Source organism: Blennius ocellaris (genome assembly GCF_963422515.1).
Source record: "Blennius ocellaris genome assembly, chromosome: 17".
Lineage (NCBI taxonomy): Eukaryota > Metazoa > Chordata > Actinopteri > Blenniiformes > Blenniidae > Blennius > Blennius ocellaris.
In genome coordinates, this window is record NC_137666.1 from 15,965,577 (window position 1) to 15,991,517 (window position 25,941).

The 25,941-nt window shown below is 44.0% G+C and overlaps 1 protein-coding gene across 9 annotated transcripts; it reads left to right on the forward strand.

Moving 5' to 3' along the window:
- The first annotated feature begins 3,675 nt into the window (after positions 1 to 3,675).
- ccdc9b (coiled-coil domain containing 9B) lies at positions 3,676 to 24,007 on the forward strand. 9 transcript variants are annotated; one of them, XM_080513069.1, is made up of 15 exons: positions 3,913 to 4,467; positions 4,541 to 4,634; positions 4,713 to 8,223; positions 8,294 to 8,422; positions 8,621 to 8,779; positions 10,480 to 10,629; positions 12,919 to 12,981; positions 15,577 to 15,755; positions 17,572 to 17,621; positions 17,711 to 17,761; positions 18,457 to 18,553; positions 20,237 to 20,270; positions 20,351 to 20,915; positions 20,989 to 21,071; positions 21,409 to 24,007. In XM_080513069.1, exons 3-15 carry the CDS (start codon positions 7,969 to 7,971, stop codon positions 21,433 to 21,435), a joined length of 1,842 nt encoding a protein of 613 aa, XP_080369195.1. In that variant the 5' UTR covers positions 3,913 to 4,467; positions 4,541 to 4,634; positions 4,713 to 7,968; the 3' UTR covers positions 21,436 to 24,007. The 9 variants fall into 9 exon arrangements, with proteins under 9 accessions (XP_080369200.1, XP_080369201.1, XP_080369195.1 ...); XM_080513071.1 differs by having other exon boundaries at positions 8,624 to 8,779; XM_080513072.1 differs by having other exon boundaries at positions 8,318 to 8,422.
- The last annotated feature ends 1,934 nt before the right edge of the window (positions 24,008 to 25,941 follow it).

Consider the following 25,941-nt stretch of genomic DNA (forward strand, 5'->3'; position numbering starts at 1 on the left):
GGTTTAATTGAGAAAATAAGGAGAGAGAGAGTAACAAACAATTTCACATTTCAGTTTAAAATTGATGAAGTAGCATAGATCACAGGTCAACACAGAGAAAGGAGCCGGCGTAGGCTACAGGAAGCAGAAACATCATGTTAATGTCATGCAGTGTTTTTAGTGATCAGAAAACTTCAGATTGAATCAAGTCTCCCAGTTGTTTGGATGACATGAACATTTCAGAACATGAGCTTATATGAAGTGCAATATCATATTGACACTGGGAAACAAAACACAACAGTGGTCTTGTGGCTTCATTTGAGACCAAGCTTATAAAAGAGTAGTATAATAAATGTGAGTTAATTGGTCTCCCAGCAGTCTAAAGCTATAGCAGCTTAACTTAGAAGATGATCCAAGTTGATCTGAGCACAAATGACATAAAATGCATTTCAGGCCTGATTTTAACTGTCTCAAATGAATTTGAGGAGAAAAAAAACAACTCTGCCTCCCATTCCACTTTTAATACGAGAACAAACTAATGCCTCTCTGATATCACATTCAGTTAATTACACACCTTGTCCTCATGAGTGAGGCATCGATGAAGGCTTGAATGCAGCAGTTGGAATCATTTCAGTTATTGATGAGAGACAGCAGAGAGCAACACATCAAATACCTAAAATGCATTGATTTTGGAAATGTAATTCCGAACATAATTTTGATCACTGCAGAAACAGTTTGGCAAGTTCACTTCACAGTGGATTTGTGATCTTTTAAATCATGCAGGTATTGTTTGGCTAAAATCAGGCCTTCTATAAAAAAGATGCCTTAAGCCTGTTGTAAAAGCAGCAAACCTTCTTAGAGGCAATGTTATAGATTAATAATGATCTGAATAATCCAAATTCACAGAGGAAACAGCATCAAGACCACGTGGCCCTTTTTTATTTTAATAAAGTTAGCTCAGGCTTCAGAGCTGTTTGTAAATGATTATAGTCATTTATCTGTTGAGGTTCAGCCCCGAGGACAATTAATGTGTGCCACAGATCATAAAATTCAGAAGTGTGGTCAGGCAAGCCTCTCTTATTCATTTCAATGTGACTCACGGAAATTGTACAATATGTGTACATCTCTGTCAAATAAACTAAGCTCTGTGTCAAATATAGATAACATAAAGCAATTTAAACAACCAGGATAAATAACAGAAGGAGTGGTGTGATGGATCAAATACCCTTCTGATCTGCCGGTTTCCATGGTGACAAATGTGGCATTGGTGAAGGTAAGCGCTCCACCGAGCTTGTAGTTGTTCTTTATTTCAAATGAAAAACAGTGTGATGACGTAAAGCCGGCTCAAAGGCCCCACAAAATTTCACGCCGTCTATTATTCTGGATAGTATGTGAGGATTTTGTGTGACCTCTTCCGTTGTGCCTTCAAATGCCAACAGCCCTCATCTAATTGTTCGGCAATGCCAACTCTGCCGAAAAACTTCAGCTTCATGCTGTTGTGGACATGGCTACAGCTACTTTCATGCTGCTTGCATTTTTCAGAGAGACGTTTCAGGTCTCTTACCCCCGTCGTCGTGCACAAAACTTCGGTGCTTTGAAAAAGCAGACAGGAATAGCGATAAAAACAAAGCATTGCGAAACTTCACATCCAGCGAGCCAACTGTGTTTAACATAAAAATTGTGGGAGAAGCCCCGGGTGTAACTCAGTCCACGGTCACCTGCACCTTTTTTTCGTCCAGAATTTGGAGCAGAACTGAATTTTCTTTTTCCTTTTATGCTTACTGTGTCTATACATTTTTCCTTAGCATTCCCTATTAACAACCCCCACCCACTGCTCTCTTTTTGCCTTAAACCAACACACTCCAGACAATTACATGCTCTTGAAAGTTAATCTGAGCTTCATAAAATCACTATCTTCAATGCATAATAATTATGTCTCATATTAATCCTCAGCTAACACATACTCGGAAGCTGAAATATTCAGCAAAGCGCTTTAGCTCGTTAGCAGGATTGATCCATGTGGAATGGAAGCTATGCGGACGCGAGAATGCTGGAAATGTTGCAGCTCAGACAAGCATCGCTCAGCGACGTGCTTGTTTCCGTAACGCTGTGGGAATCGCACAAGAGGTGGCCCAGAGCTCTGGAGGGACTGCTCTTCCTGGGACGCCCTGCTTTTTTTTTTTTTATCCGTCTCTCAGGCTTTGGCAGAGACATCAAGCCACGTATAAAGGCTTGTGGGAAATCCTGCATCCTCAGGCCCCTGACCTCCTCCCCCTTCCCACTGCTGCCATCGGGGAAGCTCTTTTTTAGTGCTCCAGTACCCCCGACGTGAAGTCTGGAGCTGGTAGGAGACGCAGCTGCAGAGGGCCACGCTGGGAACAAACACGCATGCATCTCATTTGTCTGAATAGTGGCACGTTTAGATGCGGGTGAGATCCTCAGCATTCAAGAAGCTTTTGAAACCTGCATAATGAAACAGCGACGCACTCATGCAGAATGTGCAGTATATATTAATTATCTGTAATTTTGTTCTTTAAGAAAAAAAAAACCAAGAACAAAAAGATTTCTCTCTTTGAGACCTTTGCGAAATTGAAAAACTGTCAATACAGAGACTTAATTCATCCTAAAGCATGACATTTGGGGCGGTGACACAGTGTGTATCGAGAGGAGGTCTCTCTCTCTTTAATATTTAGAAACCGATTTCATTTTCACTCACTTTTCCACCGCTTGAATAATAACCAAAGCGTTTTACACTGTTAATAACATTCACCCATTCACACACACATTCACACGTCAATGGTGGGGCGACCATGCAAGGCACTCAGCTGTTTGGGGTTCAGTGTCGGGGTCACGTTGTTGTGTTGACAAGGGAAGATGGGAAATTGAACCTACAACCTTCCAATTGAGGTTCGACTGCTCAAGTTAGTGTTATTATTTCTTCATGTTGCTTTTGTTGGCTAAGTAAATTTTTACCTTTGTAAAAAGACTTGATTCAACTAATTGATTTTCCACTTTCAAGACGAGGTTCAGCTTCAGTTGGTGCAAAACAAGAACTACGCTATTTTGGCGTTGTCAGTTTTCATGTTTAACATTTGTTTCATTTTACAGTGAAAAAATCTTGAAATATTTCAATCATTCAATCAGCTTTGAGCTTTTTTTCCCCTTCTTTTTTCAAATAAAATGACAGATGGCAGCATCACATAATGATTAAAATGACTTGATAGTGCCGCCTTGGACACTTTGCGACTTGTTTTATAGCAACGTTGATGTAACTGTTTTTGAATGGACATCTGTACAAATCAGATGATTAACAGGTGGATTTAAGGCAACAAAACAGCAAATGAAGCAAAAAAGCATTAATGCAATAAGGCTAATAAAATTTATTGAAATAAGACTAGAATAAGATACCATTATAAAGAGGAAATAAAACTGTTGCTAAGATAAATAAACAAGACAATATTTTAGAAATAACACAGGAAAAGTGAAACTAACATTGAAAACCAGACAAAAGTAAAACCAGTGGAGTGATACTGCTGATTTAAAATTCCACGTATGTGTGGCTGTTGACTGGATTTAACCAGCATGCTTTGAGCAGAGGACAAGTGAGGAGGGGAAAGAGCAAGTGCTTTAAAGGGGGAGAGAGTGAGAGAGTGTACATGCGGGAGGGCTGGAGGGAGAGAGAGAGAGAGAGGACGGCAGACACAGGGAGGGGGAGAGAGGGAGAGGACAGGCGGGTGGATGGGTAGCTGTGAAATCCGTTAACAGGGGAGCTCTGTGCATTTGTTAGACGCCTTGGCCGCTTGCCCAACTTGGCTCATTGTAATCGAGGCATGATCGCGGACTCCAGGCAGCGCTCTCCGCCGCCTCGGCTGCCTCACGCCTGGACCCAGCCCAGCTCTCCCCGCTGACATGGACAGACCCGTGAGTGCCTTCTCTCCCTTCCCCTCTCATCCCACCCTCGTGTCCGACTCTCTCTCCTTCCCTCTCCGGTGTTCGGTTCCCCCTCGCTTCCCCTCTCCCGCTCTGTCGCATATTTTAGCCATGGCTGCACACCGACGCTCAGTTGTGCCTCTGGCTCCTTCCCTCCCCTGCCGTTGCTCCTGTAGGAGGCAGGAACGCCGGGCAGGCGGGGGGAAACACTTGGCAGCTTTTCTCTCCGCAGGCCCACTTCCTCCCCTCTCCTCACACCCCCTTTATGCCCGCCTGTCCAGGCATGGGTGCCATCCGCTGGCAGACCCACAACGTCTCTGTGTGCTCTCAGATTCTGCGTGCGCGTTAGCTATGCAGCAGAACCCGGAGGTGCGACGTCCCCCCGGCGGAGACCCCTCACTTTGGTCTGTGGAGGGCCGGCGATCACCTCGGTGTGCGCCGTTGGGCTCGCCAGGGTTTGGACTCGGCAGCGTGTCCCTCCACTGCACCGACTATTCTTGGTGGTATGTCCTCATGGTGTGTTTGTGTTTGGATACCCTGACAACTAGGAGCCGTGAGGTAACCACTTTCCAGCCTGCCGCCTCTCCGAGTGAGTGCAAACTTTTTCTCATGAGCACTTTTGTCTTTGCAGGTTTAAGATAAAAAAAAGCTCCCTTTGGGAGACGTGGTGGATGTTATTCTAACTGAAAGTCTGTGCTGACGGAGTTGGACGAGAGACATTCACGGTACTCTCTGGCAGCAATGCTTTGCAGCAGTGATGGAAAAATGAATCCCTTTCAGTCCAAATATGATGTGTTTTTCAGCTGCTGGCTTGTCGTGAGTCATCACACAGCACAGAAGCAACCTTGACTCTTGTGTCGTCACTGGGGGGGGGAAACAGTGGAGGACGACTGACTCACATTGGCACGTCTACTTCTTGTCTCTGTCAAGAAGATCTGACCCTTCTCGCTAATTCATTCGGAGAGTGAAACGCAGCATGCATTCTAAACGTATTATGTTTTTTCTGTTGGTTTTTTTTTCACAACTGTGACAAGCAGAAGTGATGACTTTTTCTGTTTGGCACGTCACTTGTCACATATCCCGAGCTGTGAATCACAACAGATGATGCCAGCACTGATTGAAGGACCAGAACACGTGCTTCTGCCCACTGAGCTGAAATCTAGGTTGTTGGAGGTTTTTTTTGACAGTGGTCTGTCATTCATTAAGTATAATCCAAGTATTGTGTCTCGATTATTTGAAGCGGGGTTGTATGAGGTGCTTGTCAATAGTATTTGTACTGTTTGCAGTCGATTGAGGGTCAGAATGTCTTCAGCTGGGAGACGCGGTCAATACTACGTACTTAAGGTGTACGGTATTGTTGGAATACTTTCTAATGTTGGATATTTGGGCTTGTGCCATTGTTGAAAAGCCATTTTATAAGTGAAAGTGAAGTCATTCTGATCATCATCACATTGAGCAGATAACAATAACTGTAGGATCTGCTGCTGTTTCATGGTATTGTGTTAGTTTGGTGATGGGTCAACCACTGATCAATTGACTTTTTGATAATTTAGCAACTGTGTTTTTTTTCCAATTAAAAATTTTTCTGCAGTTTAGCAAGTCTCCACAAATTCCTGCCTGGAACAAATAGATTTGAGGGATGTTCAACACTATGCTCTCACAGTGAGAAGGTTGTTGGTTCAAATACCAGCCGGGGCCTTTCTCTGTGAAGCTTCATGATCTCCACATGGTTGTGTGGGTTTCCTCCGGTACTGCAGCTTCCTTCCCGAGTCCAAAAACATGCACGAGAGATTAATTGGCCACTCTAAATTGCCCCGAGGTGCCCAGACTGGACAAAACACATAAAATAATTGTTTTTTAAAGTGACAATAAATCAGGAAGGTCAGAGCTAAGGCATTGAAATCAATTGATTCTCCACAGCTTTTGTTTGGGTTTGTTTATTAAAATACATTTTTGTTGTTCTAACCTCAAATTCAGACTTTTCTATTATCTCCAGTATTTTTATTTATTTTTTCTTTATTTCCAAACCAAGATTTTTTTTTTCCTGTCATGCTCGCATATGTTTAAAAGCCTCTTCTTGTTCTATCAGGTCCGGCTTTATGGTATCACAACTTCAATCTTAGATCTGTTTCAAGATGTCTAAAATAAGTTAGGCAGCTCACGTGTTCACAAGTTACTTCTTGTTGTTCTCTGCTATCGCGGCCTAAAAGCTTTTCATGCGATCAGCCACATTCGCCCATGCACACACCATGACAATAGAGCCACTATGCATGGCGCTCGTCATCCTTCAGAAGAGACCTGGGGTTTATATTGCCTTGCCCAAGGACACTCTGCACATGGACCTAAACTGTCGTAGCTTTTTATACTTTCTTCTCTTAAAATGAACCACATAGCAGCAGTGCTATTTCAGCTAGTTCAACTTCAACATGTCACGCATGTGACCTGCACTTAATGTGTGCTTTAAAAAAAAAAAGGCCGTATACTCTTTCCTAACCTCATTCGACAAAGAGTTGCCTCTCATTAAACCGTCCTGCAACTGTTAATGTTACTGCAGCTCGCCAAAGAGCCACAGTGTCCTGACTCTGCACAGACCAGATGGGAAAACAATTATTAGGTTACCTCAGGGGAATAAAACGAGACATTAGTGAGATGATATTCGACTGACCCTGCTGATTCGGCCATTTTTTGCACAAAGTTTAGCATGCAAATCGGCCGCAGCTCTGACGAACACCTTTGTCAGATGACATGTTAAAGTGACGATATAGCACATCCATAGATTTTCACCGTATGGCCTCTTGTCGTGCAAGAAGTCTTGCCCTGTTGGCTGCAGCGGGATGTTTAGGATGGTCTGCATATGTATTCTGCCTGTGTAACTGAGCTTCCTAATGAATGCCCCATCTGTGGCTTGTGTGAGAGTGTGTTTATGTTTTGGCAGTCACACATAGTGGTGTGACACGGGGACGTTCCTCACATGGATAGCCGCCCTCCGAATGTCTAGCATTTTGCCTCTTTGTCTTAATGTCTTTGAACTATAAGCAGACTGTATCAAAGGCTTCATTTTGTGGTAACTGATTTGCTTTATTGACCTTTAATCCTTGAGTTAATCTTAAAATATAGACAGAAATATGACCAAAAGAAATTCAGTAAGTTTAAAAAAAAGAAGATTATATTAAACAAGACCACCATGATGGTGCACTGGGGTAAATCTTGGCCTTAAGTGTGGGTCAAAACATAAAACCTGGGGTTAAGTAATAGTTGCAGCACGAAGAGAATCTGGCTTACAAACTGGCCAAGCCTGCTGTGTGAGTTGCAATAATTTACTGTGAAAGAAAGGGAACTGAATTTTTAAATCTTAAAGGTATAGTAGAGGATTTTCTTCTTCCGGGTGGATCATCAAAATAACTGGTCCTCCCAATTGTCAATCATTCTGGTGATATATGACGTAAGCCCGTCGTACGTGCTCGTCCCTGCGCGCAGCTCACTCCACACGGTTCTCATCATGCCGGTGGCCGACCCGACGCATTATTCTCGGACATTTTTACACAGTTTCACCCCCTCTGGTGCAAATCTTCTTGTAAAGTGAGCTTATGTGAGCGATGCCGACTTGTGACTTGTAAACAGTGCGTGCACGAGGAGAACTGGGCTCGTGCATGTCTCTCGCACGCGTTTTAGTAGGCGTTCCGTCTCGGGAGCAGGTACAGCGTTGCGCATGCGCATTTTTTTCAAACGGTGGAGAGGGCGGTTCTTTCCTAAAATTCCTGAAAATCCTCCTGTATACCTTTAACACATGAGTGAAATATCAAAAAAAAAAATCAAATTAAAGGATGCATAAAGTAAAATCCCTGATCTGTTGTTGATGTAATAATTTTACCATCTGGAAGGATTGAATTTGCTTGTGTAGGTCAGACTGAAATCCAATTTGAGGGTATTCGATTGGAAAAGTAGAAAACCAACAGAAAATCAGACCTGATTGCAGGACGTGATCTTCTGGGCAGCCAGAAATTGCCGAGTAGCAATTTTACCCAGTGAGTGAAAGCACCCGGGGTGGTCAATCAGACTATGTCAGCTGGGCCATTCATGCCTGGAAGCTTCATGTCTGATGTAAAATATTTCCTATATGATTATCAGATTCACGCCATCAAAGCACTAAAAATAACCCAGCGAACTGAATTTACAAATCTAATAACTGCGTTTCTTCTTTCCCAGGCCTCCACTGACATGATGCCCAAGCGGGATCATGAGCGGGACCTGGAGCTGGACAAGAAGATCCAGGCTCTCCGCAGGAAGAACGAAGCGCTCATGAAGCGGTACAAGGTGAGCACGGAGGAGAGGGGGGGGGATCCATCCTGGAGCTGGCAGCTCTCGCCAGCTTCCTGATTGTTAGATCGTCGTCTTCGTTCCATTTCAGGAGGTGGAGGAGGACAAGAAACGGGCGGAAGAGGAAGGAATGGCGCTGCAGAGCAGGAAGGGCAAAGCCGACGATCTGACCATCACAATCAGCAAGTCCACCAGTGTGAGTGTGCACAACGCTGACAGTTTGAGTAGAAACTCCACCAGTAGTTCCAGGGTGGAGGTTGTGCTCACGCTCACACACTTTGAAAACCCGGCAGTATTGCCTCACACTGCTTGTGTTACAGTTTCCCGAAAAGCTTTTCTTCATCAGGCAGAGTGAATAAATAATCCAGAGCCTGTTGTCTTCTTTGGCTGGAAGCAGGACAGTCGTGTGGTGGTGACAAAGGCATTCAGCAGCGGCTCTCCAGCCGGGCCAGGGCAGCAGGAGGCTGGGCCCGACAGAGGGGGCGACGGAGCTCCGCAGGGTGCTGGCCGAGGCCACAGGAAGCAGCTGACAGTCACAATGGCTGGTAAAAAGGTAATTTCTCTGCCAATTCCCTGCTCATGTGCCGAGGAAAATCCAGGCGACGCGATAGTAATTGTACTGGGATGAATGGAAGGACATGAAAGCAACCACATATCAATCAATCAATTACATTAAATACAACCAATGTAATCTGCATTTAAGCAAAATGCTTTACAAAAGAAACAAAGCTTCTTTTTTTTTTTACATCAAGAAAATATTATTTGTTCATTTGATTTTCCTTCAATAATAGACTAAAACAAAGTGAAGAAATGTAGTGTTCACACATTATGAATAAAGTAAATTGAGCCTATTTCACTAAGATCGTGCAGGAGTATTTAAATGAGGGGTTTGCGTGCATACATCCCTGTTTATATGTGAACAATCAGTTTAAAAAAATCTTCTCATAAAGTCCACAAACAAAAGTTGTGGTGAGCCCGCTGAGAAAATGCTTCTCGTCACAATAACGGCAGCATCTCTGCTGGCGACTGAGCCGGTTTGCACCTAATTTGAAAAACAGACAACAAAAAGCCGCGGTAACAAATCACTTTGTGCTTTGTACTAATTAATCAATTAACCCACAGTCCTCCCACCCACCTATGTGTGTGCAATAGCACTCTATGCCTGTTTTTCAAAGCTTTAGTAGATCAGGCTTGAAATAAATGTGATCAAACACTTGTTGATTTATTTCCCTGTTGCTGTTGTTTATGCAACAATGTGTCATTTTGACAGCTGGAGACATTGAATCAGTGTCAGTGTGAGTCAGACAATAGACACAATATGAACATATTCAACGGAAACAGTGAAATATAACCAAAATGAATAGCTGCATGTCGGGGTGGGGGGGGCACTTTAAACTCACATTACAACATTACACGTTACTTTTGCGTCCTTGCAAAATTGTTTGCTTTTTCATTTAAATTTGTCTTCATCTCATTTACATAAGATCCAGTCTGTTTTGATAAGGCTCCTTTTACATTGTGATTTCTCGCTGAAAGATTACCGGTCACGAGGCATGCTGGGAAAATACACCCTGTTTTTTTCTTCTTCTTTTGATCCATGCAAATAAGCATAGTTTAGGCTCATTAGACTCTCTGGCTCTGGCACCGGCTCATTCAAAGGCATCAGTTCATTCATCTCCTTGAAATGGGATCTGCTAGAAACCAAAACTAATACTTTCTGAAAGTCTTCCGCTCTGGATTAAGACTATCGGATATCAGGAGTGAGATAAAAATAAATCTGTATTGAGATAGCACAGTGTGCAATGTTTGGATTAAAATGTGCTTTTGGCTCTAACTGCCGATAAATATACAGCATGTGGTGTTGATGTATTGGTACTTTAATAATCTAATGAGCTGAACTCCTAATGAGGCTTTCTCTGACGGTGTCCTGTCCATCATCTCAATATTTGACTTTAAATCATTTAGAACTGCTATTTGTCTTGTTTTTTTTTAGATTCTGCTCACTCAGTGACCCTATTTCCTTTCATATGTTTGGGCTTCTATTAGTGCCTGCATTGCCATATGCTGGGTATGAGGGGTTATTTTGCACTGTTAGAAAAGAAAAAAAAAAAAAATACAGACTCCTAAAATAGTATCACAAATATATTGAACGCATGAAAAAAAGGTATATATTCAGTATTGACAGTAAGTTCAAGCCTGATATTACACGTGTAAACAGTTCCAGTACCCTGACGTGTGTCACTGTCCCTGCAGGGTAGGAGGGTGGTGAGTGAGAAGTCAGAGAAGAAGCCGTGCCCTGCGGATGTCAAGAGCCCTACAGATGACGGACAGGCGAGGCGTGTGGAGTCGGCGGGGAGGGGGAAGCTGCCGGCACACATGGCCAAGAGAGACGCGGCCGCGCAGGTCTGAAACAGACGCTGTGAACCCTTTGGCCTGCCTCCACTCTCACGTTCACTCCTTTGTTTACGCTCTCCCGCTGCACTCGTGTGTTTTACATAGATGTCAGACATGTTGGCTGGCCCTGCCCCTCGAGTGATGGAGCACAATGGCTCCTGGACAGGACTGTGTGTGTGTGTGTGTGTGGGGTGGGGGTGGGGGTGGAGGGGGGTGGCAAGTGGTTGGTTGTTAATAGAGTTGTAGTGTATGTTGTGTGCATGTTCAAGATTTAAATTTTATTAGTGTAGTATCACTTACGCCTGACTGTTTCTTTCTACCATATGTCTGCGTTCCAGGAGCCTTTGTTATGACTTTATCACAAGGATAATCGGTCACCTTTTTGTGGTTTTTGTGATGCCTTTTTGTGGTTCCAACAAAAAGCCTCGCTTATTTCCATTAAGAAGATGACGCATGTGTTTTAGCATCAACGGCTGTGTGGCTTATGGTTTGCTCATGATCCCATATATAACGCAGATAGGCAGAAACACATGCGCACACAAAGTACCTCCAACTGAGGCTGTGAAATGCCACACTGTCACTGACCTTAGACCCCCCCCCAACCCCACCCCACCCCACCCCACCCCACCCCTGGGTATGCAGAAACTCAGTAACAGCTGCTCTGGTTCAATCAACCAGCCTATCTCTCTCTCTCTCTCTCTCTCTCTCTCTCTCTCTCTCTCTCTCTCTCTCTCTCTCTCTCTTCCACACTCACACACAAAGTCAGATGAAGAGACACTCAGTCAAGCTGCTCAATGAATCAATGAATTGACGTACAGGTGGCTGATCCCTGCTACTGTAAACACAGACAGTCTAGTCACTGTGGATACTGTACAGCGGATGACACGCCATGTAAATGCATGCATTGCTGGGCTTGTTCCCCGAGTGCTGCTCATTGGGTTAAAAAACAAACAAAAAACCTCTACATCTATGAGTTCAACACATGATTCTGTTGCCTTTAATTCCAGCCCACTGGGCTCGTCCCCCTTTTGTTCATCACGTGGACTGAGTCAGCACTTGAACAGAAGCCAGCGCTCCAGTGCACCAGTCATCTGTCAATCCCAGAGACCTGGTTTCCTCACGGCCACTGTTTACATAACCAATATCCCTTAACTGCACTTTATGGGAGCGGCGGGAGAACGCGGCGATCGCCTGATACGGGAAGAGAAACTGTCCCGAATCTGTCCGGCAAGTGCTCGTGTAGAAAAGAGCCACCAATAAACGCCGCACATTGCTACGGCTTTGCCCTTCCTCTTAAAATATTTTCCCAGTGAGTGTGCGCGCGCAGAGCGACACCCTGGCAATAAATAATGACTGTGCGAGCGGGGTGTGGTTGTTGTGGCTTTGTGGCTGGCAGATTTTAATGCTTCATGACTAGACTGTCTGTTCACACTCCTCCAGCGAATGTGTGGAAGTGGAAGAGGGAGAGACAAAAGGAGGGTGAGACAGAGACTTCTGGCAGCCCCCCCCCCCCCCCCCCCCACTCTGAAACATTAAGTGGTCTACACTTTGCTGGCACGATTGTTTCCCTCTTCCCACCATCCTGAAAGGGCTGATTTGATCTAATTAACATTCAACTGCCTTCTCACTCTGAAAAGGCTCATTATGCCGGGCCTGGCGAGGTTCCAGGAAAGAGTCAAGAGAGGGAGAGGACGAAGGAGAAGTGTGAGGAGGGAAAGCAACAGAAAGCAAAGGTGGTCAGGGCTCCTTTGTGCGTGTGTGTGTGTGTGTGTGCGTTTGCGTTTGTCAGACCGCATGTGGGTGTGGGCGTGAGAGTGAGTACGGCTGTAGGTGCAATGCTGGACGTCTCTGTCCATGGTTCATTGTCTTCTTTCTTTTACCCCCCCCCCCCCCCCCCCCCCCCCCCCCACTGTTAATCACAACATGACTCATCCACTGCGCTCACCGGAGTCAGAAATAGACCAGAAACAACACGTTGTACCAAGAGATGAGTAGAGTTTTCTTCAAACCACCAGGTGGTGTTAACCTTCAACCTGCAGGCTGACCCTTGTGCAGAGGAGAGAGGTGGGGAGGATATTGAACTGGGACACCTGTGCCAGTTCATGCAGTTACATTTTCAAACCACTTGGAGGCAGTGTAGGACTCTTTATCTTTCAGCGTGCGTCTCGGGTTGATGCTCTTTTTCTGTTTATGGCAGTAATGTGACTGTACAGCCAGGTTTAATTGGCCAACCACAAGTGCTGTGTCAGCCTCGTGTCTGTTATATTCGTTTCATTTATGTTCCCGTCTCTTCGACAGGAGGAGATCAAACCGGGGCAGAAGCAGTCCGAGGAGCAAAGCGGAGTGGCAGAGGAGAGCCAGGTACAAAAAGACCACCAACACACACATCCACTCATCCTCCAGTGCTGAGAGGAATAGGAGCCCATCCCTGCTGGGTTTGGGTGGAGACAGGATACATATTGGACGCGTTTATTACTAACCTTTGCACCAATTTAAAGTCACTAATTGACCTCAATCTATTTTTATTGTGAAATCCCCCCACATATGGTCACATTAAACATGCAAACTCCACACAGAAAATTCCCAAGTTTCACATTGAGGATATTCTCTGAGGTGAGAGAGCAAACCACTGCGCCTCATGTGGTTCTGCTTGACTGGCTCTCAAGGAGTCCCTGAGAAATTCCGAATCAAATAAAATTTACTGTTATTATTGGCTTTATTACCCCTGAAATGGTCCCATTTTTCACTTTATTGGTCATTACTACATTATTGGCTGGGTCTGGCACCTAACAGAGCAATTGTTACCTCACAAAATTGGTGTTTCACATTTCAAGGCCATGAAAATATGTAGTATTTACTTATTTAGAATTCCCTAAAAAAATTCAATCATGATTTCTCGACAAAAGTGGGGAATAAAAAGTGTCACAGGGCAACAATAGCTCATAAAGCTCTTGTTAAAAAAAAGAGCTTTAATCAGAGATAATTCTTATTGAGCAAAGCTCAAGTCGACATATCTTGGCTCTCAATAGCGCCGATTTTTCATGTGGTCCTTTGAGGAAATTAGTTTCCCACAGCCGCGGTGTACCAACCAGTTTCTCACTTGTCCCGTGCAGCTCAAAAATACTGCAAAAAGACAAAATAATTTAAGGGGATAAATAATATAGTGAAAAATACTGACAAACCCAAAAATGTTTGAGAAAATCATTGTGTAACTCGTCTATTCACAGTGGTTTTTTTCTTTATCAATATAAAACACAAACAGTCAACTCTCCATCGTCTATAGTTCGGGTTGCACACACACACACCTACACACACCTACGGGTAATTTTCAGAGCCATTAATTAACCTCACATGAATAGTTTTGGACTGTGGGAAAATGAAGCACCCATAAAAACCCACCGCCATACAAGCTCCACTAGAGAAAGTTCTGGCACGGACTCAAATCCACGACTTGACACTAAGGACTACGTGATGTTAAATATAGAATATGGGGAAACACTGTCCAGGGTGTAGTCTTCAGATCCAGAAGATAAGTTGAATGGATGAGAACAAATCTGAAATGCAGGGGGTTTGAAACGATAAAATGCAAATAGTTGCTCCGTCTTTGTCAACAAACGCACACAGACGGCCACGACACGTTGCCATGCACACCCCATCTCTTTCTAACCGCGTGTCCCCATCTGCCTCCCGCTGGCTTGCGCGTTGACGTCGCTGGAGAAGCTCAGAGCTGTCTCACAGATCAGGCGTGCGATAAACAGGCTGACTGAGGACGCAGGGAGGACGGGCTTCAAAGGCCCGAGGAATACGCTGCATGACAAGTGACGCTGTTCATGCCTCTCTGGCTCTCTGGTACCTTGCCTGCTCTGTTAATCCCAAAAGTGCCCAAGGAAATACTATTTCTTTTTGTTGTGTCGTCTCACATGAAAGTCTGGGAGGTCTTTGGTTAAACAATATATAGGTTTTTGGGGGTCTAAACCTTCTGAACCAGCTGGAATGAGTTTGTGAATCCAGCAGTGAGCACGCCCACCTTGTATCCTCCTGCCCTACCTGCCCTGGCAACACCCCCGCGGGGCCCCGCGGAGCCGAGGAATTGGAAGAGGTCTAATTAGTGGACGTGGTAGGGAGCACGAGGCTGCCTGTTGGAACATGCGATATCTGCCCTCCCCTGTGGCCCCCGGACATCCTGAGGGCCGGACGGGAGGGGGGAGGAAAACAGCGATGAACACAGATGCCACGTTCTCCGATAAAGAGTATGGAAGAAGGCAACATGTTTACTTCGCTGCGATTGGTCCAACCCCCGAGAGAAAAACATGACATGTCAGCACTTTTTTTTTTTTTTAACCAACTGTTTGGTGTGTCTTGCAGAGCTGCATGTTGATTTTACTGAGTTTGTTAGTCTGAAATCACACAGCTCTGTCGAGCTGATGACGGCTTTTCATTTCACGTGATTTTCCTCACAGCTCTGTTTCTAACCCTGGTTTGCTCCGAGGCTTTGTAACGTACGCACATAGCATCTGCCTCTTTTGATGTGTTAAAGAGCCCTTTTCAGATCTCTCTTTAGTAACAGCGAGCAACAATCCCCTCTGCTCTAGTCACAGTAATCGATAAACAGATTAAGATGGAAGTGGATGAAGGGGGGGGAGTCATCGTGTTTCCTGTTCATTGGGGAACTTTTTCCTGGAATACAGCGGAGCAGCAGTTGGCACGAGTAATCCATTTGTTCGCTCCCATTTGAATCCCTCTGATCTGTGTGTTATGAGAAGCAGTTGGTGTTTACGGCCACCCAAGCTGTCTGTGACCACGTTGCCTCCACCGACGACCCTGGAGAGACACGGAGCTTCAGATGCATTAGAACATCTCAATCTGAAGCTTTAACGCTGGTGCTCCACTACCAGCGACACTTGTTTTTTTTTTTGTATGCGTTTAGGTAATGTGAAGTGTTCTGTGCCCACATAGGAGTCGGAGGGCCTGCAGGCCGGCACAGACCTCAACATCCCCACGTCCAAGGAGGAGCAGGAGGAGTATCTGCGGTGGAAGAAGGAGCGCGAGCAGATCGACAAGGAGCGGGTGGCGCGCCATAAAAACGCCAAGGGCCAGTGGAGACGGGCGTGGGACATGGACAAAAGCGAGAACATGTAAGATTTCTCAGCCTTCCCAGGACTCTGTGCCTTCTGACGTCGCAGATTTCACACAGCTGCCCTTCCTGTTTGTACTCTTCATTAGCTCGACTCCCCATCTTTGTGCTGTTTCGCTCTGTTTTTAACCAGAGAGAAGATTTAATCTTCTCCAACAACACAAGGTTTCATGTTTATCCAACCCCCGCCCCCGAGTGAGCTGTAACTTTTTACGAGCTGTATAGAAAATACAGTCAGCTCAGTCAAATGAAAACATTTCAGTTTAACTATGATGAGATGAGAGTTAATAGAAATGATAATATATTTTCTTTTAAAAATCTATTATTGCTGAGGGCCACATGAAGTGGACCGGTACAAATAGATAAACAGCCCTGACCCCTCGAGGCATGGACTCCACTGGAGAACTGGGGCCTGTACAGGACTACTGTCATCTCGGAAACCCCTCCCATAATGATTTGACGCAGTAATCCAGCCATCATAATCACCAACAAATACTGTTCTCCTCACCTGCCAACAGTCATAATGTTATGGCTTATCAGTGTTACATGAATCATCCATGGTTTTGCTTCTTCACATTCACATATACGTGCAAAAGCATTTCTTTCAGCAGTTCCTCCTCTCCATCAAAATGAAGCCATAAATACAATGGATGAAGATATTGAGTCACAATCACTTCATATGATCGTGTTTACAAATGAAAAGATTTATTTGTGAGGTGCAAATCTTTTTATGTCAATCTTTACATGGCACTCAAAAACAGAGAACTTTGTTATGCATGTCAGGGCCACTTGTCAACGTGCCATCAGTTATTGTGCGATTGATCAGAAGTTTGAATAGAAAACAGACACTCAATAGTCTTTATAGTTAGTTACATTAACAGATTACGTAACTTTTTAAACACAAATCTACCAAAAACTGTTTTTTTTTAAAACTGTTTTTCCATAAATCTTTAAATGCAACTTGCTGTCGCACCAAATTCATCTGATGTTCAGCAGCTTGACTCAGTGATTTTCATTCACTTGTTGTGCAGACGAAGAGAAACAAACCTCGGAGAACAGCACTTTTCTTTCTATTTGCATCACTCGGTGGACGAATCCATTGGATGAGCTGTCTGTATGTTCCACCGCATGATCACAAGACTAATCCTCATTAAGTCACAGGACGCTGCACAATGACCAAACAGCATAAAGTAATTGCTTTTGAAGCTAAAACTTGCGCATATGAACAATGTGTGATATTATGTTTGTATATTCCCTGAGCTGCCTGTTGAGTCCCTGATAGGATCTGACAGTCTGCTCTCCCGTGTAAAAATTGCACAGTAGCATCTCAAACTGACTGCAGAAGAAGAAGAACAAAAAACAAAAAAAAAACGTGGCCCATTAATCTTAAGTGTTTAAGGTTTCAAACAAACTGAGCTGGAGTACAAAGAGTGACCCGCGCTTCAGGGTGAATTAATGTGCTGTTTAAGGAAGCATCAAAATGTAAAGAGACAAGGGAAGAACGGCTATTTTTAGCCAGGGATAAGGGGTGGAATGCTTTGCCTTATATGGTGAGGCTTAAAGATGGACCTCGAGTTGAGAACAGAGGAGAAAATCTGTTTGTAATTCGACAAATTGGAGGGTTTTAGTGAACGTAGAATATAGGAAGTGTTATGTTGATGTGTGACCTCTTTTTGATGCTGCATAATCTCAATGATCAATGTTTACTGATACACAAAGTGTCCAAAGCAGCCTGTTAATAGGACATTCATGGGAAGAATATAAACCTTGTATTGTTTTTTTTTTTGTTTCGACCTAAACTTTGCGCCTGTCTCTAGGTTTTCAGAGAAATCCCTCCCGGACAAAGACTGGGGACCCTCCGGCAGAGGTGAGACATTGAAACAGACCAAACTGGTGTAGTAAGACCTTTGTTCTCTTCAAATGATCCTGGAAGTCAAATGAGTTGTGTTGCTCCAGGTGGAAGAAACAGTAGAAAAGGACAAGCCAGGGCAGGCAATGACTCAAGAGGTAGACCACATGTTTCCCGTTGATCAGGGTTTTCAAAGTGTGGGAGGATGAGCTCACTCTCTCAGAGCTTCAGCTGCATTATAACAGCTGTTGGGATCCGCAGTTGATAACAACCTTAACTATATATGGTTGTTGGATGTTTTTTTTTAAATTTTACATTGAATATAGGGTTTGATTTATTAAGATCACTCGTGAAAACTACTCAATTCTGTCCCCAAGGAACGACAGCATCTCTGCTAAAGTTTGAGTGAGACGTACATAAATGTCGCGTTGCATTGTTGTATAATTATCTATTAGCATAAACTCCTTACGGTATTTTCACCTGGTGCTCCATATTGATGAAGGCAAACACACTAAAATTGATAGCCTGTGTTATTTCTTGCATCTCTCATGTCGTATGTTTCACAATTTTTACGTGTGTTTACATGGAATATCATGTTCATGTCAACAACACTTACAATAAATGATATTCTGAAAATAGTTTTCGAAATGTATACCACGATGATTTTATAATCTTTTCAAACTCCGCTCATGATTTCGTCAAAAAAAGAAATATGTGGTGTAAAAGCATTCCCCTGACACCCACGTTATTCCATAAAGCTCCTTCCCCACACTTTGAAAACCACTGCATTATCTTAATAATCTAATATGTGATTCCAATAAAATCTTTAACTTTCAGTGTTCTCCTGTCGTAGGTCATGACAAGCGGGGCAAAGATAAAGGAGCTAAAAATGTGCAGGTGATGAGCAGCAAAGCGAAAGGCAAAGATCGTCTGACGGGGAGGGCGAGGAGGTCAGTAACAGCTAAACTTTTGCACTCTGAAAAGCCAAAAGCAAAAGTTGATCATCTCATCGTCTGCATGTGTCTCACCACAGCCTCGAGAACTATTCCTATGACTAATGAACGCACTAAAACAGATGTCGGAGTCCATGTTGTCTTCCTGTTCTGTGCCTCCGTGTACAAATCCCCCTGGATGTCATGAGACTTGATTTAGAAGTTGTAGCAGCTGACTAAATAACCCAGAAGGCCTCCATTCATATCAGCTTCTTCTTTCTTTTTTTTTTGTCTTTTTGTGAAACAAACTACTGTGGAGAGAGGGGAAGATGCTCACTGGGTGTGCAGTTACACAAGCATTGCTCATCATCTCCAGACACCACAGGACTGAGGCATCATGTACTATTTCGGTGTGAAGGTGTAATGTGCCAGATGATTTATTATTATTATTATTATTTTTTTGGACTCTGTGACTATGGCTGGGAGTATGAGCGGGGGTCAGGGGGCCCCGCAGTACAACGCTCAGGTGAGAGATTTGTGTTATCTGGCGGCAGCATTCCCGGCCCACGGGCAACTGCTTCAACGGCTGAGATCAGTCCTGAGCACCGAACGTTAATCTCAACTTCTTTCTTCGCTCGACCCTGAGGGGAACAAGGAATCTGCTTTTGCTTGTTGGTTCTAATTTCGCTTGTCGGTTTCACCAGCTGCTTGTGTGGTGGTCCATGATGTGAGCTCAGGGCTGTTTCTTGAATGCATTTGGAGGGTTTTTTATCTTAAAATTGTGTCCGAGGGCTGATTTGAACTGGAAGATTCTTTGTTAATTGAGAAAGATGTTAAAGTTTTCACACTGGACTCAACATCTTGAAAAGATAAGCTCAGAATAAACTCATTGGATAAAGAATGTAGATCCATTACTCAGAACCAGCTGTCGAAAGGAGCACAGTTACATTAAATAAACCCTTAAGTACAGGTAAAATTACACATGTATGTATGGATGCACATGCATACAAATATCCAGAGTGTGTGTGAGTGTGTTGTTCCAGATGCTCCTTTCCAGCGTCGCCACAGCAGATCACATGGTCTGCATGTGTAACTTGGCAAGTTTTACAAGCGATGCTCCTCCTGAAGCAGCCTGTGCAAATCAGGATGAAGCGCCTTGTTCAGGCTCAGGCCCACACTGCGAGGTTGCTTGCTGCCCAAAACCTCTAAGCACAAATTCAATGAAAACAAATGAAGACAGACAATGATTTGTGAGATTTGTATTTTTTATTAAAAGGGTTTTAGTACGGTGATATCTGGCCTTTCTTTTTGGAGTTTGCATCTTCTCCCTCTGTGTTCTCCAGTTTCCTGATATAACATGAAACTACAATTAAAAAAACAACAACATGCATTTGTGGTTAATCTGTGAAGGTAAATTGGCCGTTGGCGTGAATATGTGTAACTGTCTCTTTGTATCTGTCCCGGGTGCGATTGATCTGTATTGAGCTGTGAACAGCTCCAACTCCTCTGTTGGTACATGAGTGAAGGTGGCTGAAGTGCTTTGGGAGCCATTACATCATAGGAAAAGGCGCTGTGTAATACTAATCTATCTCCATTTACCTCGTTTTGCCTCTTCACCAGTTGGTCACGGGGTTATAATATCGACACTGCGATTAGACGTTCACCTGATTATCCTTTGACCAAAGTGTATTTTTTTTCCAGATGGCAGCCAGGCGACGATGAAGAGAACCCACAGGTGAGAAATCCAACTTGAACCTGTTTGACTTTACACGGGGTTGAAAATAATCCTAAACTACCACTCATCTCATGTTTCAGATTTTGGATTCAACACTGGAGGAATTCCTGGAGGAACTCGACGCCCTCACGGAGGACGCCGACGACATGGACACGAAAACAAAGTCGTCCCCCAGCCCTGATTCACTGAGCACGCCGGAGGAAGTGAGCGGAGCGAGAGAAGACACCCCCACTCAGGGGAGGCCCGGCGCTTCAGAGAAGAAAGTACGTTTCTCGGAGGACCTCGTCCAGGCGGCTCCTCCCAGACAAACCGCAGCCTCTCAAGACTCTGTCACTTCAGGCGCCGGAGGTCCGCGCGCCGTCAGAGCCTCCTCGCCCAAAAAGAACAAGCCTGAAGTGCGGGGGTCCCAGAAAACCCCTGTAAACGCCAGGCAGGAGGACGCCAGCCCTCAGGATGAAGGAGGCTGTCCGGCTGCTCCTCTTGACACTCAGCAGAAAGCGCCTCAGACTGAAAACAGTAACGAGGACAGCGACCCCCCCACAGTCACCAGCCCCCCTCCTGCGGAAAAAGCCTCTGCATCGCCACAAGAAAGCCCCGTTCTGCCGGTGGAGCTCGCCAAATGCAACATGAGCAACACAAACGCAGGTACGCCTCCGTGACCCCTGCCTTTTTCACATTCATGTTCCATAAGTGAAGTGATGCTGCTTGTGTTTTATAGAAGAACTGATAGACTCCGGCTTGTCCGTCCTGAGCCTGGAGTCAAGAGAAACCCACCCAGCACACCCCACCAGCAGTGACAAGGTCAGTGTGCGGCAGAGACGGAGGGATGTGAGAATCGATAGACGTGTGAATGGACTGACGGAGGGAGAGCGCAAACGGATGATGAGTTTAGCTTGTGGAAGGGAGGCAAAGATGCAATATATCCACACTGCAGCCGGGCGTCATCCAATTCTAACGCGAGAGTACTCGGCGACCTCGCACACTTATTGTGCAGTGGAGCAGCTAATATATACGTCTGTCAACTCAAATCACACATGAAGCAAAGTGATGGGCGCGAGATTTATGAAATGTGAATTATAGATGGGAAGTCATCATTTTAACGAAGAATCTTTCTCTCTTTTTTTTTTCCTCCCTGCAGGCGAGAGAGCATGGGAAGATTGTCTGAGATTTTTTTGGGATGTAAATACTGAAACCAAAATGCCGATTCGGAAGCTTTTTTTTTTTTTTTTTAAGCTTCAGGTAGCTCATGTGAGATACCCCGTTTATGGCTTACAAGCAAACACACCGTTTTATTTTGCTGTGGCATGTCCCACCTGTTGATGTTTTGAACTAAAATTTGAAGTCAAACATTTCTGAGGTCAAACGTTTTCACATCCAAGCACTTTATTGTTATACGAGCCTGTGTGCTGACACATTGTTTGATTTGTTAATATGCTGCTTGAGTGCAATACCATTGAATGTTTACATTTGTATGAAAATCTTGAGGTACATATCAGGGGGCTAGCTAATCATTTTTAACTTAGGTAGCCCCGTGAAAAAAAAAACAACTAAGCCACAGTCAAATTATCGAGTGCCTGATTCTGCCTTTGAGATATTTTGAATATCTGAATAAAGTCTGTATTGTATAGTGAGCATTAGTTACAGACCAGCTGTACAGTCTGTAGTTCTGCACACAAAACTGTGTAAGTACACACTATTTATTAACTGCTTCCAGCATCAGTCAATGGCCTTTCTTAAATAAGTAATAAATGCACTCGTTGAAGTGCACATTCAAAACTCAGTTTCCAGGAGTTTCTGGAAATTATACTACTGACATAAATGTTTTTAAGTTAAAGGGGAGCGCCACTCATTTTATATTTCATGCTCAATTTAGTGTTCGTGGACAAAATGTTGGCAATAAGTTTGGAAGAGTATGACCTCTAGTGGTGGTCGTGTAAATGACAGGAACAATAGAGAAAGTCTGACGAAGGAAAGGAAAGTTGATGATGTGACCGCAGACCTCAGCCACTGTGTTGCTCACATCCCAGAGAAAACAAGTGTCAAGCAAGTAGAATTATATTGGAATTTGAACTTATAGGACTGAAAATGAAGTCTCAATGTTTATGTTCAATTTAGTTGAATGGCAGTAAATGTCCAGAACGCTGGTCGCTGACATCTTTTTTTTTTTTTTTTTTTTTTCAAGAAATGTGAAGATTCATTTCATCTGTGGTTTTCCCAAATGTGTATTTACAACATTTTCATGAGTTCTGACTCTCAAAACTCTCATGAAGTGTCTTTGTTTGCTCCGAAGGAGTTTTATGAAGGCTTTCCAAGAAAACCCGGGACACTAACAGGTACATGAATTAAAAAAAGAATTAAGTCCTACGTCAGGATTCAGAGACTGACTTAAATAGAGCCCTCCTTCACTGTTAGGCTAAAGTATAAACTAACCGGGAAAAGACTGCATATATATACAACCTTTAGCTGTTTAAACCATCATAATAACAAAAGATCGGTTGCACTGCAGTTGAAATCTTAACGCACTGTTTTTGTTCTTCTTAAAGTTAAGCACAGTTTAAACCTTTAATCTGGTCTTCCTTGAATCCTTGTTACTTTATATTGTTTGAATCACACTTCAAAGCTGAGGTTGGAAGTCAAAGATTAGTTTGGTGATTGAAATATGTTATAATATGCTGTTGTTTTTTTTTTAAAAAGGTCGTGACAGGGGGGTTTGATACACGAGGGTGGAGCTTTGTGATCCAGACTGCAGTGAGTGTTTATCATGAAGGTTCAACCTTTAGTTCTCAGTTATAACACTTCTTTCTTTTTTATGTCTATATTGTAATCGTAAGCAAGTATTTTCAAAATACCTCCCCCCAAGTAAGAACTTATCCAGTTGTTGTGCCTTGCATACTGGCTTCTTCAACAATTGAAGGTGTACTTTTACTTTATGGTTTGTATCATAACTGTTGCACGTGTGGTGCGGTCTCGCTCATTTTATTTATTCGCCTTACTCTTTGCCCGGACTTCCGAATGTTACTGAGAATGCAAATCTAACAATGATAACAGTGTCTTTGTGTTTATTTATTGCCAGCGTTCAGTTTTATTTTTGGTATCACGTGACAGCTATAATAAGAAGCCTTAAAACGAAAACTGTCAAGTGGAAGATTTGACTTTCATCAGTGATGTGGGATCGTGAACGGTTATGTAACCCTGAGTAGCGAACGGAGCCGAGGTGCTCTGCTCTGTAGAAATCACATAAAGTATGTCAGGAAATGTCGTGGAAGCATTTCACAGCGTTTGAAGCCAATCAATTAATCAATCAATCAATCAATCAATCAGAGAAGCAGATCGTCCATGTCGGGGCCTTATTCTGTATTATACAGTGTGTGGATGGTGAAATGTGTCATTTATTACCTCTAAAATATTTTCCTGTGGGATTCAGTTCAGCGTCGTCAGGACCTATGATCATACAAGCTGTACGTTTACGTCCATGTTTTTGTTTTAGTTGTCGCCCATCTGCATAATTACATTTGTTAAGAGACAAGTTTGAGCGGTGGGTTTGATTGCCTCTGCCCTCCATGTTTTCACACACACATTAAAGAAGGAAAGATTTTGTCCGTGATCCCAGCTTCCTCCGCCGTTCAGAGCGCCCTTGCTGACCTAAATCTGTGTGCAACATGGCTTCATTTGCTCTAGAGCACTTTTGAATGAAGCATAAAGAGCATCAATAAAGTTTTTCTTTATTGCAAACTCTCCTCGATGTCTGGCCCTCCTTTTGTTGTCCTGTGTAATTCTCTGTATGCGCTGCCTTCTCCGGCCTTTCGCTTGCCTGTGCCCCTGCAGGAACACGGCCGCAGTCATGGGATTAGACAAACATCATTTGTCCATAAACTCTGTCACAGAGGTCTGCCTTCATACTGGATTTGATTAATTTCAATGAGCCCCCTGGAGGCCTGTCACATTGGAAACTGCTCCCCTCCCGGCAATACAGGTGGGACCTCCCATAGGTGCTGCTTTATTAATTATCTCCTCCCGAGGCCGTCTCCATAGCAGCCTCTCGCCTCCGAGGCTTTTGGACGCGAGACCTGCTGTCGAGTGTAGAGCGACTTTGCTGTCTCGGAAATGACTTCTTCAGCTGTAACGTCTTACGGGAATGAATAACTCAATAAACAAGACGACAGAAACCAATAGTTAAAAGTATGTAATGCTCCTGGTTCACTTTGGTGCTATTCTAACCACTCGTGTGAAAGGTTTGACACATTAGTACACTACAGTGGGGGTGTTGATTTTATGGAAATAAGTCCTGTAGGCTGTTAGAGGATTGAAGTGTAGGATTATGTCAGACTGCACTCTGCAGTGGAGAGAAGCTTTAGAAGCTTCCTGAGGGAGGGGAAAAAAAGAAAATCAAAAAAGAGCTCAACGTTCGGTCAAAGCAGCTTTAAAGCGAGGTGGAGCTGAGGCCCGTCGCCGTAGATCACACAGGATCCTGTTTCTCTGCTCAGCAACACACTTTTGTTCCGGTGTGTCGGGTTTGAAATTTGTGTCTTCGAGAAAAGTTTCTTCTGACAGGATCTGTCTCTCGAATCCACGTTCCAAAAATACTGTGCCTGAAGCCGGGCTGCATAGATGCTGGGGGGGGTTCATTTTGAGTTCGTTTTAACAGTTCTCCTGTTCACAAACGTGCGTCCACAGACTCCGTAGGAACTCAATCTGGCGCATTCTTTCAAAGTTAAAAAATATTAACAAAGTGCATTTCCTAAAGTGTTACACTACTGCTCTGGGGAAAAACATTCAGATATCTATCACGAGGGTCTCCTAATGGGCTCGCCGGACGGCCCTCCATTAGCCATTAGCCAGAGTTTAAGCACAGCGAGGCGACAGCCGAGGCCTTTCATTACAGTTAATGGATGCGGGTGAAGTGCAGACGAGGTCTGGCTCGGCCCCGTGACCCTGATGGGGCCTGACATGTCGGAAGTATCCACTGCGCGTCTGCGTCACGCCCCCCCCCCCCCCCCCCCCCCCCCCCCCCCCACTCTGCCATGATTCAGTGTGTGACCCACCATGCCTCGGCAGCTGCCACCGTCAGAAGGGCACGCTGTCACTCTTCCTCCTCGGTGTTAACGCCAGTCATCACACTGCCTCAGAGGATCTCAGAGATGGACTCCACACCGCACACGCTCGGTCTCGCACAAGTTTTTTGTTTTTTTTCCCCCACATTATTACACGTACTCAATAAGACATCATTTCGCTTTGAAATATTATTAAAAAAAAGTGTTTATCAGGATGGACCAGCTTTACACAAATAGCTTCAAATAAAGTGTGTTTTTAGCTCTTTTGTTTACCATTTGACCATCACATTTTCAACAAATAAAAATGCAATTTGTGTTGTTTTCATTTGAGTTCATATTAATATCCCCCCCAGCTGTTATGAAGCTCGCCTGTCTCCCTATACACACAGCTTCACTTTTGTTTGGCAATCTGTTATGTCACTTTTGTTAATTGGAAACACTATTATTTGCTGCCTCCTCATTGTTCTCCTGTAGTTTATTACAGCATGTTGATATTTCATGACTTTTTGTGATGGAGCTCAAACAATGATGCATTAAAACGTCCTTAATCTTTTTCTTTTTTTGGGGTGGGGGGGGGGGGGGGGGGGGTGGGTTCATGTATTGAAGATAAATAGCATCCC

Coding starts and splice junctions, on each gene's coding strand:
- ccdc9b (XM_080513069.1), top strand. CDS start 7,969: ATGTCAGCTGGGCCATTCATGCCTGGAAGCTTCATGTCTGATGTAAAA. Junction 20,271..20,350: donor ACGATGAAGAGAACCCACAG/GTGAGAAATCCA, acceptor CTCATGTTTCAG/ATTTTGGATTCAACACTGGA. Junction 20,916..20,988: donor CATGAGCAACACAAACGCAG/GTACGCCTCCGT, acceptor TGTGTTTTATAG/AAGAACTGATAGACTCCGGC.